This window comes from Nicrophorus vespilloides, unplaced genomic scaffold (genome assembly GCF_001412225.1).
Source record: "Nicrophorus vespilloides isolate i.1.1-1 unplaced genomic scaffold, Nicve_v1.0, whole genome shotgun sequence".
NCBI lineage: Eukaryota > Metazoa > Arthropoda > Insecta > Coleoptera > Silphidae > Nicrophorus > Nicrophorus vespilloides.
In genome coordinates this window covers 1-18,942 of record NW_017095626.1, presented here as the reverse complement: position 1 = coordinate 18,942, position 18,942 = coordinate 1, and the positions used below count along the sequence as shown (strand labels likewise).

Below are 18,942 nucleotides of genomic sequence, written 5' to 3'. Positions count from 1 at the left end.
ACAGTCAAATTAATGAAGTTCAGCCAAGTCAATGATAATATTAACTTTATTTTTTTTTTGCAGTAATTAGAAAATTAATGTAGAAATTATTAATTAAGAAATAAATCATAAATAAAAAATAAATCTTTTTATCTCAGTTAACAATGCATTTTCTTTAAAAATTGGATAAAATCTCTCGCATGAACTAATTAATTTTAATATTTTGATGTGAATGTTTCAAAAATTTATATATGTTTTATACTTATAGAGGGCGACTAATAGCCCTAAGTCACCCTACCCACGTGCCAGTGGACACAGGTTCGAATCTTGGTCAAGCCAGGCCCTTTGTGAGCCCTCTGGGTGCTTGCAGCAATAGGGCTAACGTTCATCATAGATTGACAGTGAAATAAATGAGTTTCAGCATATGGACCTTCAGCCAAGTCAATGATAGTATTAAGGATAGCAGCAGATTCATAGTCAAAGGAAATCGCAGGGCATCAATATACTATTGAAGTTAACCTAAAAGACCATAGCCAACCTAAAAACAAAAAAATCAAATCATCATAATGGTAACTATCCACCGGGAAAGATTAGGTTGGTAATTTACTCATTGTTCACATTGACGAACAGATTGTGAATAAAATTAGACGACATAAAATAAAATGTTTTATACATATAAAACAATTAATTCACATAATATGTGAAAATCAAAAACATAACCTATTGGAAAATGTATGGGGCAGGTAGAAAACGAAAATACCGAATAGATACCGAAGTAATAAAAGTACCGGGTAGTTTGTCAAGTACAGTTCAAAGTACAGTTGAAAGTAAACGCTCTAGACAAAAACATCCGAAGATGAACAGAGGACAACGTTTAAACTACAACGCGCTATTGGCCGTCAGGAAGATAGCCGGGCGTTGTCGCAGAATAGAACTAGTTGGAGGTAAAAATTTAGCACTGTATTTTAAGGAAGCTCACGCTCATGCAGAAGACCTGGAAGCCATAGTTTCCTGGAAGGATCTGGAAGCTGAAATCAACAGGATCCAGATGTTGAAGCCTTCTTCAACGTGCACCACGTCCACGAGGAAATTACAGGAAAAGTGCTATTTCTTAAAAATGGACATAAAAGAATTTTATAATATTTTTGGAAATATCTCCAAGAATTTATGCGTAATATTTCGCTCGGTGAAGAACTTTAAAGAATCGATGACTCCAACAAAAAGAGGCGAGTTGGTAACTCGCTTTTGCACCAACACACACGATTTATTTGAAGCCTGGGAGGAGCTATACCTAAGATTGATAGATCTAGAAGAGATGATCCAACCAACGGAAAACACCCGAGTCATAGTAGAAGACCAAATTCAACAGTTACGTGAGTTCCATGTCTACAGCAGAAATACAGAGAAACAGAAATCCCTCATGTCAACGAATACACAGATCAGGGAGCGTCTGTTAAAAATAAGGAAGAATAACAGAAAATTGCATGTGATTCTTCGTGAATTAGATTTCGAACTGTCGGACGATGAGTTAGAAAAAATAAAAATCGTGAAGAATGTAATAGTTACCAGAGATGACGAAGAGAGTATATCGAGTCGATCGATAAAATCGTTTGAGAAACGCTTCAAAAAATTTAAGGTGAAAAGTCAGAGTTTTCGCCTAGAAAATGTACAAAAATGTTTGGAACATGAAAAAACCTTTATGGAGTTTTTGTCGTCAGAAAACATATTTGTGCCCGACTTAAAAATGGACACGATCATCGCGAAACAAATGGCGGACTTCTTTGAAAATGTCCTGCATGATTACATAACGTACACTAACGAATTGAATCTCCTGAAAATTGAATTCAATGAGCAGTGGAATTTGTACACATTATCCTAACTTTATTTATTTCATTTCATTAGATTCTTTTATATATTTTATATTTTTCTATATATTTATATAATGTTTATACCTTGTTTATTTTCTATAGTTTTATTTACTTTTTATTAATGGGCTAATTGTGCAGGCACAGTTGATCTTTTATTTGTAAATTTGCTTTATTTTATTTTGTATCCGTTTTTTGGTCAATAAATTTGATTATTGTTAATATTATTTTTATTTATTTTATTTTATTTAACCCAATATTTTTGAAGTTATGTAAACTTATTAATAAAATCATACACATACTGATATTATTCCTATATACATTTTTTTTTTAACTATTAACTACATTACTTCTCTTATTAAACATTGAATATTATAAATTAAAAAGTATTCATAACAACTGAAAAAAATCATTTATAAATTTAAAATTTCTTTCCACTATAATTTCAACGTTTGTTACTGTTAATAATATTAATTAAATATTAATTGTAATGATTATTTATTTACTTTTTTAATTGATCAATTTGAGACCAAAGTAATGATGAAATACTTATATTATCAATTAAACTAGTAGTAAAAACTAACAGATTATTGATAAAATCGCTTTATAATCTCGATAAATCAGCTGCAACTTGGCTATATAACAAGTAACTTATACTTGGCTATTTTAATGAATACTTGCCAAGTTTCAAGTAACATTCATTCATTTTACAAAAAAAAATAGTAAAAACGAAAAAATTATTCAAATTTATTGAAAATAAATGTTGCCTATAGAAACAATGCAGTTACCTGATTTTTTTACAAGTTTAATCCATGTTTAATTGTAGTATAAATGTTTATTACTCTTTGCAGTAATTATGTTGTAAATATTTCTTAGAATCATAAAAACTAACAGATTTTTGATAAAATCGCTTTATATCTCATCCACGTTTCGATAAATCAGCTGAAACCGTATAAACCAATCTTAATAATGAGCATGGAAATAATGGATTTTCTTTCAATTTTATTGAATTCATAGATTTTTTTGAAAATTCTTGTACTAAATTACATTCAATATGTAAGCTATGTACTAAGCGATATGTATATATATAACAAGTTACTTATACTTATCTATTTTAATGAATACTTGTCAAGTTTCAAATAACAATCATTCATTTTACAAAACAAATAGTAAAAACAAAAAAATAATTCAAATTTATTGAAAATAAATGTTGCCTATAGAAACATTGCAGTTTACCTAAATTTTTACAAGTTTAGTCCATGTTTAATTGTAGTATAAATGTTTATTAAATTACATTTTAGCTTTCAATATGTAAGCTATTTACTAAGCGATATGTATATGTATATATATATAACAAGTAACTTATACTTGGCTATTTTAATGAATACTTGCCAAGTTTCAAGTAATATTCATTCATTTTACGATGAAAAAATAGTAAAAACGAAAAAATTATTCAAATTTATTGAAAATAAATGTTGCCTATAGAAACATTACAGTTTACCTAAATTTTTACAAGTTTAGTCCATGTTTAATTGTAGTATAAAAATGTATTACTCTTTGCAGTAATTATGTTGTAAATACTTCTTAGAATCATGTTTGTTATGGAAATTTTTGCTATATGAAAATGTCCTGCATGATTACAAAGAAACTATAGTTTTATTTACAATTTATTTATGGGCTAATTGTGCAGGCACAAGGAATATAACAAGTAACTTATACTTGGCTATTTTAATGAATACTTGTCAAGTTTCAAGTAACATTCATTCATTGTACAAAAAAATAATTCTAATTTATTGAAAATAAATGTTGCCTATAGAAACATTAGAGTCTACCTGAATTTTAACAAGTTTAGTCCATGTTTAATTGTAGTATAAAATTTATTACTCATTGTAGTAATTATGTTGTAAATACTTCTTAGAATCATGTTTGTCACTGACATTGGGTACATGGATAATAAATGGGGGGTTGCTATTGAACTAAAATTCCTAGAACTTTAACTGCAGCACGTATAAAAGGTAATGTCTTCTTCTCAAAGACTACATTTCAAATCAAACGCTCGAATCGAGAAGACCGAAAGATGAACGTCCTGGCTTACCTAAAACTCGACATCGTTCACGAAGATTCGCACCGGAATCAACAGTTAACATTGATCAAACACGTAAACGAGAGATGCCAAGAAGTGAAGCAGATCTGCCCGAAGAAAGGAAAGAGTTTAAAACCGCAAGTGAACGAAATGCACAAATTGGCCAAAGAGTTGAGTTATTACATGCGTGATAAAGATTTAAGAGAGGAATTCAAAATCGTCGAAGCTTTAGAGCCATCATTCCTGTGCGTCATAAGAACGAAGAGGATCAAGAAGAAATTGAAAATCCTCAATGAAGATATTGAAAACTTCTACAAGATTTTCGGATCCGCAACCGACGATTTAGTTGCAATCTTCAAGATGCCGAAGCACTGGAGGAACTCGAAGAGACCGGCAGAGCTTCGCGACTCATTCATGATAAATCGTTTCAGCGCGCACGCCGAAGACGTTCTGGAAGCGATCACTGATCTCGACCAGAGACTGCAAACGTTGAAAGCGATGATTCAACCTTCAGAAGATGCTTCGATGATGCGAGAAGAGCAGCCCGTGGATCAATTGGAGAACGTTCACGTGAACGGCGAAATCATCGAAAAACTCTTCGAAACCAACGCTGGTACCAAGAGAGATATGATGGAGATGAGGAAGTGCAACAGGAAAGTAAATCTGATATTGCGAGAGGAAGATTTCCAACTTTCCGATTACGATTTGCATCGTCTGAAGATGATCAAAGGTCTGATGGTTTATTGGGAAGCCAACTGTGGGATCGTGTCGCCTTCCAGTCTCAAGCTGAGGATGTTCAATGATCTTTTACTGAAATTCAAAGCGGAAACCAAATGCTGCCGTTTGAAACACCTGAAGAAGTGCTTGGAATACGAGACATTCTTCCTGGCCGAAAACGTCTGCAGGTCTAAAGAAAATCGGGATGTGCTGATAGTCCAGAAGATGGCTTCATTCTTCAAAGAAGTCCTAAACGAGTACAAGATGTGCAGCAATTATCTGGAGATCGTAAAGACCAAACTCGACAAAATTTGGGATTACTACATGTAATTCATAGCAACATCTTTAATTTATTTATAACTTTAATTTTCGTTTCATTTGATATATTTTAATTATTTTTGTTTTCTATCTGTTAATTATTTATAATATTAAGAGTTTTAAATTGTACGTGAATACAACAAAAATATTGAATTCTTCAATTCCATACATTGAAAATAAAATTCGTTGCTTCTATCAGCACCCTAAGAAAAAGAATGTTCTACAAAGTTTTTGCCCAAAAAAAAAAACTGGGATATAAATAGCGAATTCGCAAACGATTCCTTCTTTTCATTACTAACAAGCACTCATTGCACATTTACCACCGCGACTCTAGGTAATTATTTCCTTGTTTCTTTTTTATTTGCTTTTACAAAACTATCCTTGATTCTTTTTAATAGTTTAATAAGTTTATTGGGATTGTATTAAAAAAAACAGATTTGCAAATGAAAATTTGTGTTTATTTTATGATTGATGTTTCAGATCGAACTATGGCGTGCAGCAAGAACTTTTTCCCATCTGATAATTGTAAGTTTTCTTTGGGCGTTGTGTGAGATTATCTGTAATAATTGATGTTTTAGGTCCAAGTGTCGTAAAAGATACTAGCTCCACGCCAAGTGTTGATATTCATGAACTGATGAAAGATTTGAATATCCGATTCGATGAGTCGCACCCTAACCAATCCGTGATGGTTTTGAAGCAGATCGCGTTGCAGAGTAGGGAATTACTAACGATTTCGAAAAAGGAATCGCCCGAGAGAATGACGAGAGATATGGTCGTGATCGTGTGCGATTTAGCGATTGAATTGCTTAGAATATTAAGCCAGAAACATCTGTTGCAAGAATGGAGGCGGCTCGACGATATGCCGCCCAGAGATGACTACAACGTGTGCTTCAGTACACTTATGGTGAGGATGGACAAATTGGCTAACGACTTGAGAGAATTCTACAAAATTTACGAGTCTCTGTCCAGAATGTTGATAGATGCACTCGAGTGCTTAAAGTTAGAAGACAATCGGTTAATATCGGAAGGTTTCACCGAGTACAAGATCGTTAATTACTTCTGTTTGCACGCCGAGGAGGTGTACGAATCTATGCAGGAGCTGGAGAAGAGGATGCATTCTCTGAAAGATCTGCTTCAGCCGCCAAAGCACGGCATCGTCAAGAAGGACGATCCACTGGAGGATGCGCGAGTTTTGCAGAAGGAATGCGGCATAATCTTTGAGAAATTCTTGACGAACACGGCGACCGACATCGATGTGGCGCATCTGAGGAGGTTGAACAGACGGATGTACCTGATTGCACGCGATTCCAACTTCGTGGACGTCACCGAGTTGGACACCAAACAGCTCTCGGTGATCAAAGGCATCAACAGATTCGATATCTACTTTAGCTTGATGCGGTTCCTCTTGAGCGAGGAGGAACTCGAACATGTGTCCGTGCTTGAGATTCGCCTGAATGATATCAATGATTCCATAGAAGAACTGAGGAGCGACACCATGAAAGCATGTTTTGAATGCCAGCAGAAATGCTTCTCGCACGAGAAGCACTTCCAAATATTAACATCTAAACAGAAGTTTAGCAATCCGAACCTTTGGGAAGACCCAAAATTTGTCGAAACCATCAACGATCATTTCGCAGGGATGGTCAAACAGTTTCAAAGTTTCTACTATCGTGTAGTAACGATCAGGAATAGGATCCGTAAGCTTTGGGACGCCCAAGTAGATGAAGAAGATAAATGCCAATTGAGTCATTAATTGTATTTATAACTTATTATACTTTCCCAAACACTGGTATTATGTTCTTTTCTTTACGTCCATCCTTTTAAAGCTTTCTCTGTTTTTTTCTTTCTGGCGTTATTCATTTACCAAAATGGATTGATTTTCACCCCCTGTTCTCTATATTTATTTTCCGACGTTCGATGTCCGGGGCGCAAAAGCAACCCTCGCATATTTGACAGGCGATTGATGGCAATCCTCCTTAAGATGACTGCTTTTCGTGGCTTCCAACCCATCCAATATTTATACGCCGGGAAACCCGAGACAGGATTTGCTTGTTCCATGAACACACCCAATTCAAAGTCCAAATTTTCAACAAATATATACAAAAAAAAACATTCCACTTCGTCTAACCAAGAGGTTAAACTACCAGCAATGTTTAACATTTGAATATTATATTAATACAATTGCAAACATCAATTGTATTCTGTTTACTAAAGTCTAATGTAGTCTCACGTGCTTAGATACAAGTATTTCAAGTTTTAATCAAGACTTTATTACTTATACTAATTCAAGTCACTCATCATCAAATCAATTTCCAAAACAGTTAAAGTTTATTAACTAATGCAAATATATTCAACAATCTAATTATTTTGTATTATGTCGTATAAAATTTATTTTTACAAACCAATAAAGTAAGTTAGTTTTATATGTATGCACGTATACAATAAATTATCTAAACAAATCTAGATTTTATTAATTTGAGTTTAATTTAGATAATTATTAAATCAAATATTAAATATAAATAAACGATTTTTAAAAAAATTGTTGAAATTTGTTTTTGTAGAAATAAAAATATATTAAACATTCTCATATCAAATATTAAAAAATAAAAAACTATATTGAAAACTGTTTTTAAGCAACAAAAATGCACGTTTCTCAAAAAAATCCAGTGAAAGTGAATTTATTCTATACTTGTATTGATTCCAACGACATTTAAATCAATACTAAAAAGAAGAAAACTACACCAAAAAAAAAAGTAATGCCGCTCCAAGAAAAATGTAAGTATTGAGTTTAATTATTGAACTTTGACAAATTTTTGAATGTCCTGCAGTATATAAATATCAAAAATGGAAACATATCAAAAATTGTATTATTTAAAATTATTTAGTTTGTTGAACATTTAAATTTGTATACAAAAAAATATATATATGATCATAAATTTAGTCTCATTATTTCATGAAATCTACAAAACTTTCATCACTATAGGTTTAGTATTAATTTGTTCAAATTTTAATTTATCTACAAAAAATTTAAATCATTCTTTCATCGTACATTATAACCGGTGGCAATCGCAAGACCGACAACCGAAATCCCGACTATATCGAAATCCCGACAGTGTCTTTTATTATTATAAATTTCTACAATAACATTTTTATGGTAGTCGGGATTTCGATATAGTCGGGATTTTGATTGTCCGGATTATGGTAGTCGGGATTTTGACATAGCGTCGGCATTTTAATACAGCCGGGATTTCGAACGTCGGGATTTCGAAAGACGGGATTTCGGTTGTCGGGTTTGCAATATAAATCCCATTTTAACATTATTAATTTACAGATATTAATTTTTCAATTCATATCTTCAACATACAATTATTGTATGTTTCCATCCAAATTCTTCTCTCACACATTAAATATATTTTCTATATTTCTTTCAATTTAAACTCATGAATTCGCAATGATCGCACCCAAAATTCTCAATTACACCCAAATGCACACGCACATCCGACCAACCAAAATGCACGTATTATTAAAAAAAAGTTTAATTGGACGAATTCCTGCGAGCGCTTTTAATTAATTCATTTCGCAATCCGCCCACGCCCTACGCCTCTCTCTCATTCATTAATTACGAGAAATTCGAGCGCTTAATCAAAATATTAAATAATACAACAAAAACAACCAAAAAATATATATGATGAGAAAGAGAGACAGCATCCATTGTCCTGCAGTATTAATTAGAAATCTGCTAATTAAAACCGGACTTAGAGATTAGCCAATCATAATTTGTTTTTTTAGACAACTTTGTTTTAATTTAATTAGTTGACGCTGCATTTTTATATTTGACTCCTCGAAACTTTTAATTAAGAATTTTAATTTACAATTTTTATTCGCGTTTTAGAGAACTTTGTAAATCGCTTCTTTTTTTATTACAACCGATTCGGATGCACTTGATAAACATGCAAAGCCTTTTAAACGAAACTTTTCCAATATATTTCCATCTTCTTTATCTTCCTTAAGTATTTGCATATTTTTCAAGTGAGAAGTCTATAAATCCCCAATACCTGCCACTTCTTTCTTTAATACACAAATATTGCACACAAATATTTTTCCTCAAATTTTCTTCCCCAAATATCCAATAAATCAAAAATTGGATTTATTACTTATTAAACGTAACTTTCCTGTTGTTAAAACTTTATTAATTTAAATCAACTTAAAACGAATTTCGTTACTGAAAAGTTCCAACTTTGCAAGTGTTTAAACTACAAATAAATTAAAAGTTTTTTTTGTGTTGTATGAATTAACCTGTATATTATTACTTGTACTAATTCAAGTATTTATAGAATCATCAAATTTTTTAAAGAAAAAATAATCAATTCAATAATCCATACAATTATTAAAATGTACAGACAATAATTAACAAAATTCGAAATTAAAAATCGTGTTGACATTAAAATTAAACCCGATGTTTTGACGCTGTTGAACTAATTACCATTCAATTATTCGCAATTCCGACGAATTAGTGTTTTCCGCACGGAAAAATGGACGAAAAACGCGAATATTATTCATAATTCCGGGGCGCACTTGATCCAATAAAACGCGTTAATTGCGATGAACGCTAATTGCGATTTTTTCTCAAATTTCCTTCCACCAAATATCCAATAAATCAAAAGTTGGATTTATTACTTATTAAACGTAAGTTTCCTGTTGTTAAAACTTTATTAATTTAAATCAACTTAAAACGAATTTCGTTACTGAAAAGTTCCAACTTTGTAAGTGTTTAAACTACAAATAAATTAAAAGTTTTTTTTGTGTTGCATGAATTAACCTGTATATTATTACTTGTACTAATTCAAGTATTTATAGAATCATCAAATTTTCTAAAGAGAAAATAATCAGTTCAATAATCCATAAAATTATTAAAATGTACAAACAATAATTATTAAAAATCGTGTTGACATTAAAATTAAACCCGATGTTTTGACGCTGTTGAACTAATTACAATTACATTCAATTATTCGCAATTCCGACGAATTAGTGTTTTCCGCACGGAAAAATGGACGAAAAACGCGAATATTATTCATAATTCCGGGGCGCACTTGATCCAATAAAACGCGTTAATTGCGATGAATGCTAATTGCGATTGTTCGCTTTCATTATTTCATGATTCTTTCATTTTCTCTTATTTTCTTCTTCAAGCTATAAGCTTTCAGTCCTGAATTTGGAGAATGTACACATTTGTCGTTGATATTATTATTGGGTGGTTGGCGGGAATTCGGGTGGAAGGGTGGGTTTTCGTTTTGGTAATGGAGCCAGATTAGGGATTGCGTGTGTCGCTAAGTCCTGACTGCTGTGCGAGATGCAGGGGGGCGGCTGCGGCGGTGGCGCCCTCCGGTTTCAATTACCGGTATTATCGTCGCCGTCTCCGCTTTAAGTGCCTACCCCCATTGCATAATTGTGCGACTAAATCTTCCCGGGAGCAACATTCGGACAAGCAACAAACCCTTCGTCAAACCATTAACCAAAGTCTTAAGGGAAGGCGACAACAGACTGTCCTATTAACCCTTAGAATTGAAAAAAAACAACATCGAAAACTGACTTGAGAAACGTTTAAACCCATTTAAATCACTTGCAAACATCTACAATAAATATTAAAAATTATGGTACAAATAGGACCCAAAACAATACCCTGGTGGAAATCATTTTGTTACAAATTATAAATTAAAAATCTAAAAAATTTGAATTTCTTAAAAAATTTACCATTTAATGTAAAAGCAATGTAATTTTAATTAACATTTGTCCATTTACCATAATGAAAGTTAAATAAACCGCGCTTTATGATGTATCCAATTTGCAGATTATTACGAAAATGAGAGGGAGAAAGCCTCAATTTAATTAAGTTGTAAGGACCTAAAGGACATTAACTTGAAGCTAATATCCAAGGACAAAAAATAAATAAAAGCGCGCACACTGCGGGCGATATAAAAAAAATAGGGGGGAAAACATATAAAAAAAAGGGCATACATTAGATCCCTTTTCTACCCGCAAGGGATGATAATAGTAAAAAAGAAAAAGGGCAAAACGGATGTAAACACACAAGCCAACTTTAATTCCTGGCCGAGTGTTTCCTCCTCCTCCTTCTTCATCACATACAGTGACTATAGCGAGTCAGCTAGTTTTTTTCTTTGTGGTTCAACTTCTTCGATCGATTTATCCTAGTTTCGTTATCATATTTCTTCTTTGGAAACGATCATATCGAGGAGGTTCTTCGCTTAATGATTTACGCCTCGTTTGTTTTCATGACAGGAGGAGTCGCGAAGTTTGTTTGTTTGCTCGTTCGCATCACTTTTTGCTGGCTTATCCATTCTTTTCTTTGCATATTTTTCACTCTCTCACGGAACTGAACGGAACGGAATGGAAATTACGTTTGCCTTGCAAATGGCGACGTTGTTACGCATTCAAATTCGCGGAAGTCGCGTTCGCAACAGAAAGAAAAACTTTGCGAGAGATTCAACCAATCGGAATTTCTAATTTTCAGTGTGTTTTCCCTTCCAAGAAAAGAAAAAAAACTCAACTTCAAGCTTTTCCTTCAAAAATACAATAGAATTGAAATCAACATATTATTTGTTGCAATTCAAATTAATTTATAAAGTTAAAATTACTTTTTGTATACAAATAGATGATTTTTCTATGCACAAAGCTTTAAATATTGATTCACATTTTTACTTATCTCGATAACATAACTAAAGCAATTCCAAACTATGTCGCAATGAATTATTGATTTGGAAAAGTTTGCCAAACTTATAGTTTTCCTCCCTTTTGTTTTCACGATTTTCCAATTGGAAAAGCGAATAAACGTAATGTTTCCCATGCAAAATCCAATTTTGACGAAAACATGTAATTCGTTTTTGGAAACTTCGTTCGATAATTAGTATTAGTGCACTTGGATACGGGGTGTCGGGCCAAAAGGAAAATTGGATTACGATTATTAGAGTGAGATTGCACCATAATCGTGAATCGGATTAAGCGTAACGCGGTTCACCGTAATCTAATCTCGATGCCGACGACCAAGGGAATCCCTTCCCCTTCATCTCAAAGGGACGGACGGACGTCCTCCGACCCTTAGCAGACGCGACGCGCAATTGAACGAATCCAATTTTCGCGGATCCAATTGTCCCTCGCCAAAATAACAACGGCAACAATAATAATCGCGTTTTCACTTAGCGAAATTTGCTCGGGGATTTGGGATTTTTCCTCTTTTATTATCTTCTTACTTTATTTTCTCCTCGACAATGAAAAGAAGATGGAAATAAAGACATCGCGGTTAGAAAATAAAACGTTTGCTCGTTCACGTTTTTTTTTTCCAGTTTGCGTCTGACTGTTATTTTTTTCGTCCTGTCTGCTTTTGGAGTTTAGACGTATTCAATTAGAAACCTCCCTTCGGAACCAACAAGTAGGAAACCCGACCGTGACCCATTTTCGGGGGTGGCCCACATCCATCCACTCTCTCTCTCACCCTATTCTACCGCTGCGCAACCCCAAAATCCATCGCCCTTCTCCACCCTCTCACCTGCTTTATCGCGCAGCGCTCACCTTCTGTTTTCCCCTCAACCCACTTCGATTAACTTCTTTTTTTTTTCGCTCCACACAATCAATACACCACCAGAGGCGAAAGATTAATGTCTGCCCTATGACCCTAAACCCGGAAACACAACGCAAATAGTAATTGAATAATGTATAATTCAAATACTTAAACATTAATAAAATCAAGTTTTCCAAGACAGAAACAAAAATTCCGACGATTTTGAATACATCAAACATTTTCCTCAAACTCAATTAAGAGTAATTTTCTTGAAATTCAATAAGCAATAAAATACTTGAATTAATCACTTCGCCACAATAAGAAAAGATAACCTAATTAACATACCTCAAATTCTTTCTCTAATTATTCCTCCGTTTTATAAAATTAGAAGCACAAAATAGTCAATGAGTAATTGAAGTTTTATATTTCATTACAGAAACACAATTTTTCGTTAACATTTAGAAACGAACACGCAACAAGCACAACTTTACACAACTGTCAAATTATTATGACTTTTGTTAAAGATGTTTTTTCTTTATCAAAGCCTACGTAATGTTATAATATCATTCAATTTGAAGGTAGAAAAAGTTCTTTCTATAACGCGAGATGGCTTTAGCATCGAATTTTTAAGAAGAAATACGATTAGTTTAAAAATCTTTTAATAATTCGAATTAATAACGAATTTGTATTAGAAATAAATGAAAGAGAGATTAACAACATTTCAATGATTCAATGAGAAAGAAATGCAAATTTATAAGTGACCACAATCAGAAAACATAACCTAATTAACATATGATTTAAATAGACGAATAGTAAATAACTTATAGAAAGCACATTTTATCACAAAAAACACGATTTTTCTTTAATTAATAAGCGAAAACGCAACAAGCACAAAACACTTTACACAACTGTCATATTATTATGACTTTTGTTAAAGATATTTTTTTATCAAAGCCTACGTAATGTTACAATATCGTTCAATTTGAAGGTAGAAAAAGGTGAAATCATAAAAGTTCTTTCTATAACGCGAGATAGCTTTAGCATCGAATTTGTAAGAAGAAATAGGATTAGTTTAAAAATCTTTTAATAATTGACGAATTTGTATTAGAAATAATTAGAAATAAATAAAAGAGAGATTAATAACATTTCAATAATTCAATGAGAAACAAATGTAAATTTATAAGTGATCACAATCAGAAAACATAACCTAAATAAAATACCTGATTTTGGTTATGTAATAAATAAAATAGAGATGATTAACATTTCAATAATTAAATGAGAAACAAATGTAAATTTATAAGTGACCACAATCAAAAAATATAACCTAATTTACATACCTGATTTTGATTATGTAATTTTTCATCCGTTTTAATAGAAACAGAAGCTTAAATCATAGACGAAATAGTCAATAACTAATTGAAAGCACATTTTATCACAAAAAAAACACGATTTTTCATTAATTAAGAAGCGAAAACGCGACAAACATAAAACACTTTACACAACTGTCAAATTATTATGACTTTTGTAAAAGATGTTTTTCTTTATCAAAGCCTACGTAATGTTGTAATATCATTCAATTTGAATGTAGAAAAAGGTGAAACCATAAAAGTTCTTTCTATAACGCGAGATGGCTTTAGCATCGAATTTGTAAGAAGAAATAGGATTAGTTGAAAAATCTTTTAATAATTAACAAATTTGTATTAGAAATAATTATAAATAAATAAAAGAGAGATGAATAACATTTCAATAATTCAATGAGAAACAAATGTAAATTTATAAGTGACCCCAATCAGAAAACATAACCTAATTAACATACCTGATTTTGATTATGTAATTTTTCATTCGTTTTAATAGAATCAGAAGCTTAAATCATAGAAAGAAATAGTCAAAAACTAATTGAAAGCACATTTTATAAGAAAAAAACACGATTTTTCTTTAATTAAGAAGCGAAAACGCAACAAGCACAAAACACTTTACACAACTATCAAATTATTATGACTTTTGTAAAATATGTTTTTTTTATCAAAGCCTACGTAATGTTGTAATATCATTAAATTTGAAGGTAGAAAAAGGTGAAATCATCTTTTAATAATTAACGAATTTGTATTAGAAATAATTAGAAATAAATAAAAAAGAGATGAATAACAGAAGTGACCACAATCAGAAAACATAACCTACACAACTGTCAAATTATTATGACTTTTGTTAAAGTTTTGTTATTGTCAAAGCCTACATAATTTTATATCATTCAATTTTAACCTATCAATAATGAAACTATTTTCCATATCGCTCGATGGCGCTTATTTTAATTAACTTGTTTAATTTGTTTGAGAATTAATACAAAAAAATTGAATAGTTTCAGTAAAATTGCTTTTAGAAAAAGACTGGACTAAAGAAACAGTATGAAAATATGAAATGGACTTTGTAAACTACCATAATTGTCTATTCAACTAAGAAGCGACAATGCAAACTGTATTATGTATAGAAATTGAAAGACAGGGAGTGAGAAAGAAAAAACGTAAATGATATGTTTATGCATAAACAAGGTGAAATAATACGAAAAGAAATAAGTAACAAAAAAAAGAAGAAAATCGTGATGCTGCAAAAGTTTTATCCCTCATCTTTGGCCGTGAAGTTTCCGAGTGGCGGAGAAAACTGGCACAGAAACAACAGAAAAAGTGAAAGAGTGAGAGACAAAAGTGATATTGAAACGTGTACGAGAAGGAAGAAAAAAGTGTACGCACACGCAGAATATATATATAAGATGCAATATTAAATTCCAACTCCTCCACCCCCCCACATCCATTTTGTTTGTTTTCCCTTCTCGTCTTTTCTTATTTCCACCGGCGCCTCCTGACAAAATATAAATAAACTTTCTTGATGGAATTTGAGCGCTTCTCGTCTCGCACCGAAATCGATGACTCCTGCCTGCCACGTGCATCATTCAATTTTTATTTAGTCCTTTTTCTTCTTGTGTTTCTGTTGTTATTATTACTTATAGGTTATAAATTGACATTTATGTCATATTAGTTGACACTTATGTCACATTCATTGACATTTATGTCATATTAGTTGACGCTTCTGTCACGTTAACTTTTATGTTACATTTCACGCATAGTGCGGATGCATCTCTACAATTGGCTTTTTTTAAAGTTTTTTAACGTTTTTTCAACTTTAAACGCCAATTACTGCTAAACGGATGAAACCACAATAATATATGAGTACTCGCTACAATCCCCAAATATTCAGCTTTCATATGCATCTTTTGGCTCTATTTAATCTATTACAGTTTTCGAGAAAATCAATGAAATGTGAAAACACTGCTTTTTTTAACGTTTTTTCAACTTTAAACGCCAATTACTGCTAGACGGATGAAACCACAATAATATATGAGTACTTGCTACAATGCCCAAACATTCAGCTTTCATATGCATCTTTTGGCTCTATTTAATCTATTACAGTTTTCGAGAAAATCAATAAAATGTAACTTAGTTGACATTTATGTCATATTAGTTGACGCTTCTGTCACGTTAACTTTTATGTAACATTTCACGCATAGTGCGGATGCATCTCTACAATTGGCGTTTTCACTTTCAATTAGCCGAACGCGTGTTGACTTGTAAGTAAATTGATTTTGGATTATCCCCGATTTCGTTAGGCATGAGAAGAAGCCTTTGATAGTCTCTCGTCTCGTCCACTTCTTCGCTGATCCTCAAAAAGGGGATCGCCCGAAATCCCCGTGCGTTTTCAGCCACCCTTCAGGTTGTGTGTTTGTGCGGAAGGCGTAATTACGCGCTACAAGCTTTACGGCTTTAAGCTCCACTTAAGCATCTCCATTATTAAATGTATCGCAGAAGAACGACGACGATGATGATGATGATGAAACGAGCTCCCGGGGATTCCCCGAAAATTCACAAAATAAAAACGCCATCTCTCGGATTAATGAGATCCGAACCACTTATTTAATCAATCGTCGCTCCGAATTGATTGCCACTTGTTTATTTATTTTGTTTTACGTTTTGTTTTTACTATATCTTCTTTTTTTTCAAAGTCGTTCGCAATATAACGTGGTGCATCCTGTCCGGCATCTGCGCATTTATTTTGATGCCTCCTCCGGGGAGGCGACGGCGGAGGCGGGCAAAACAGGAAAATGTAAATAAAAACCACGTGCGCGTCCGAATACTTTACATATGTATTTCCTGTCCGTTGGCCCGTTGCCAATTCGAATCCCCCCAACTTTCGATTCGAATCGAATCGTAAAGACGCACCAGAAATACGGTTTCAATGGAAACGAATCAGTTCTGTTTGTATCTCTTGTCTCCATGGAGATAGATTCATGCAATGAATTAATCTGTCCTTTACAAACTTAAAAGCAATTGTTTCATTCACAACTCAACGCAATCTAACGTGAAAATTCATTAATTAAAACAAAAATTATTATAAACACCAAAAACACAATTATTTCACTACAATCTTATTAAAATTTTACAAAAATCTGATAAATTCATTTAAAAAAAATAGGTGACATTTATTTTCAGTTGAGGTTACGTCAGATTTCATTTGACAGATGTAAACATGAAATCACAAATTTTAACCTGCAAATTTTTGACAACTCCAATTATAATCATAATAATTTAATATTGAAATCATTGGTTTATAAATGTACAAAATTTCAAAAACAATACAATTATTTCTTTCTAACTAATTTTGTTTGCAATTCACGTAATCGTTTTAACACAATATATTTAAGTACTAAAAATATTTCAAATGCAATTCACGTAACGATTTTAACTCAGTTAACTTATTGTACTATAATTCAATTGGAATTCACCGAACTTAAGGAGAGAAGAAAAAAAAACTATTGTGCAGAAATACAATACAATTTGGGGCAAGTCTCTAATCAGATTCTCCATCGTCCATTTCGTGCCGATGCGGTTTTCGTGTGCGGCCCAAATCACCATTTACATAATAAAAAGAAAAAGGAATGAAACTAAAAAAAACTAAAACTAAAAATAAACGGTTTGTTACATGAAAAACTGAGCGAAAGATGATGAAGGGAGAGCAAAAAAAAAATATAAACGCAAAGATTAATTACTATTTACATGCGATTCGGAAACTCGATTTTCACCATTTTCCACGCTCGTTGAATTGCTGCTGCTGCTTTTTTTCCTATACAATTCCATAAGCAAACTCCAGACAGATCTCGTGCTTCGATAGCAATTAATCATAATTACGATTGTGTAACCTCATTTCTTATGCAATTATTTTCCATGTTTGCTTTAGAGCTATTAAGATTTCATTTGCTGCATTCATTTCGTTCACCTGATTTAACAAGAGAATTATGGTACTTACACAACTCACATTTCATTTTTTGGAAACGAATCACAACCAAATGGTTGAAACAATAACAATGTATGAAAACTCACTACATTCCCCAAACATTCAGCTTTCATATGCATCTTTTGGATCCATTCTATCTTTTATAGTCTTCGAGAAAATCAATAAAATGTGCAAACACTGCTTTTTTTAACGTTTTTTCAAATTTAAAAGCCAATTACTGCTAAACGGATGAAACCACAATAATATATGAATACTCACTAGATTCCCCAAACATTCAACTTTCATATGCATCTTTTCGATCCATTCTATCTACTACAGTTTTCGAGAAAATCAATAAAATGTGAATACTCGTTACATTCCCCAAACATTCAACTTTCATATGCATCTTTTGGATCTATTCTATCTATTATAGTTTCCGAGAAAATCAATAAAATGTGAAAACACTGCTTTTTTTCAATTTTGAACGCGATTTCGGATGAAACCCAAATCAATCTTTTAAATTGCGTTGATTTTCCCAAATATCCAACATTATCTTATGCATTTATGCAGATCCATTGCTATCAATTGGATGAAATACTCTCTATAATCCCCAAATATGCAACTTTCATGTGCATCATTTCGACCTTCCATCTACTATAATTTACCAGAAAATCAATACAATATGAAAACACTGCTTTTTTTTACTGTTAATTTTGAAATTTGGACGTTAATGAAACCACAATAATATATGAATACTCGTTACATTCCCCAAACATTCAACTTTCATATGCATCTTTTGGATCCATTCTATCTATTATAGTTTCCGAGAAAATCATATATGAATACTCGTTACATTCCCCAAACATTCAACTTTCATATGCATCTTTTGGATCCATTCTATCTATTATAGTTTCCGAGAAAATCAATGAAATAGGAAAACACTGATTTTTTTCCCCAAACATTCAGTTTTCATATGCATTTTTGAATCCTTCTAGTATATTATAGTTCCGAGAAAATCACTAAAATGTGAAAAAAACAGCGTTAATTTTTTCATTTNTCATCTTTTGGATCCATTCTATCTATTATAG

General features: G+C 32.3%; 1 protein-coding gene across 1 annotated transcript; it reads left to right on the top strand.

The window, feature by feature from the left end:
- The first annotated feature begins 5,252 nt into the window (after positions 1-5,252).
- On the top strand, positions 5,253-6,754 carry LOC108558557. Its single transcript, XM_017915522.1, has 3 exons — positions 5,253-5,296; positions 5,443-5,487; positions 5,541-6,754. Exons 2-3 carry the CDS (start codon positions 5,451-5,453, stop codon positions 6,713-6,715), a joined length of 1,212 nt encoding a protein of 403 aa, XP_017771011.1. The 5' UTR covers positions 5,253-5,296; positions 5,443-5,450; the 3' UTR covers positions 6,716-6,754.
- The last annotated feature ends 12,188 nt before the right edge of the window (positions 6,755-18,942 follow it).

Excerpts from the sequence above, each read along its gene's own strand:
- LOC108558557 (XM_017915522.1), top strand. The coding sequence starts at position 5,451 with ATGGCGTGCAGCAAGAACTTTTTCCCATCTGATAATT. Across the intron at positions 5,488-5,540 it reads CTTTTTCCCATCTGATAATT|GTCCAAGTGTCGTAAAAGAT; the intron begins GTAAGTTTTCTT and ends TTGATGTTTTAG.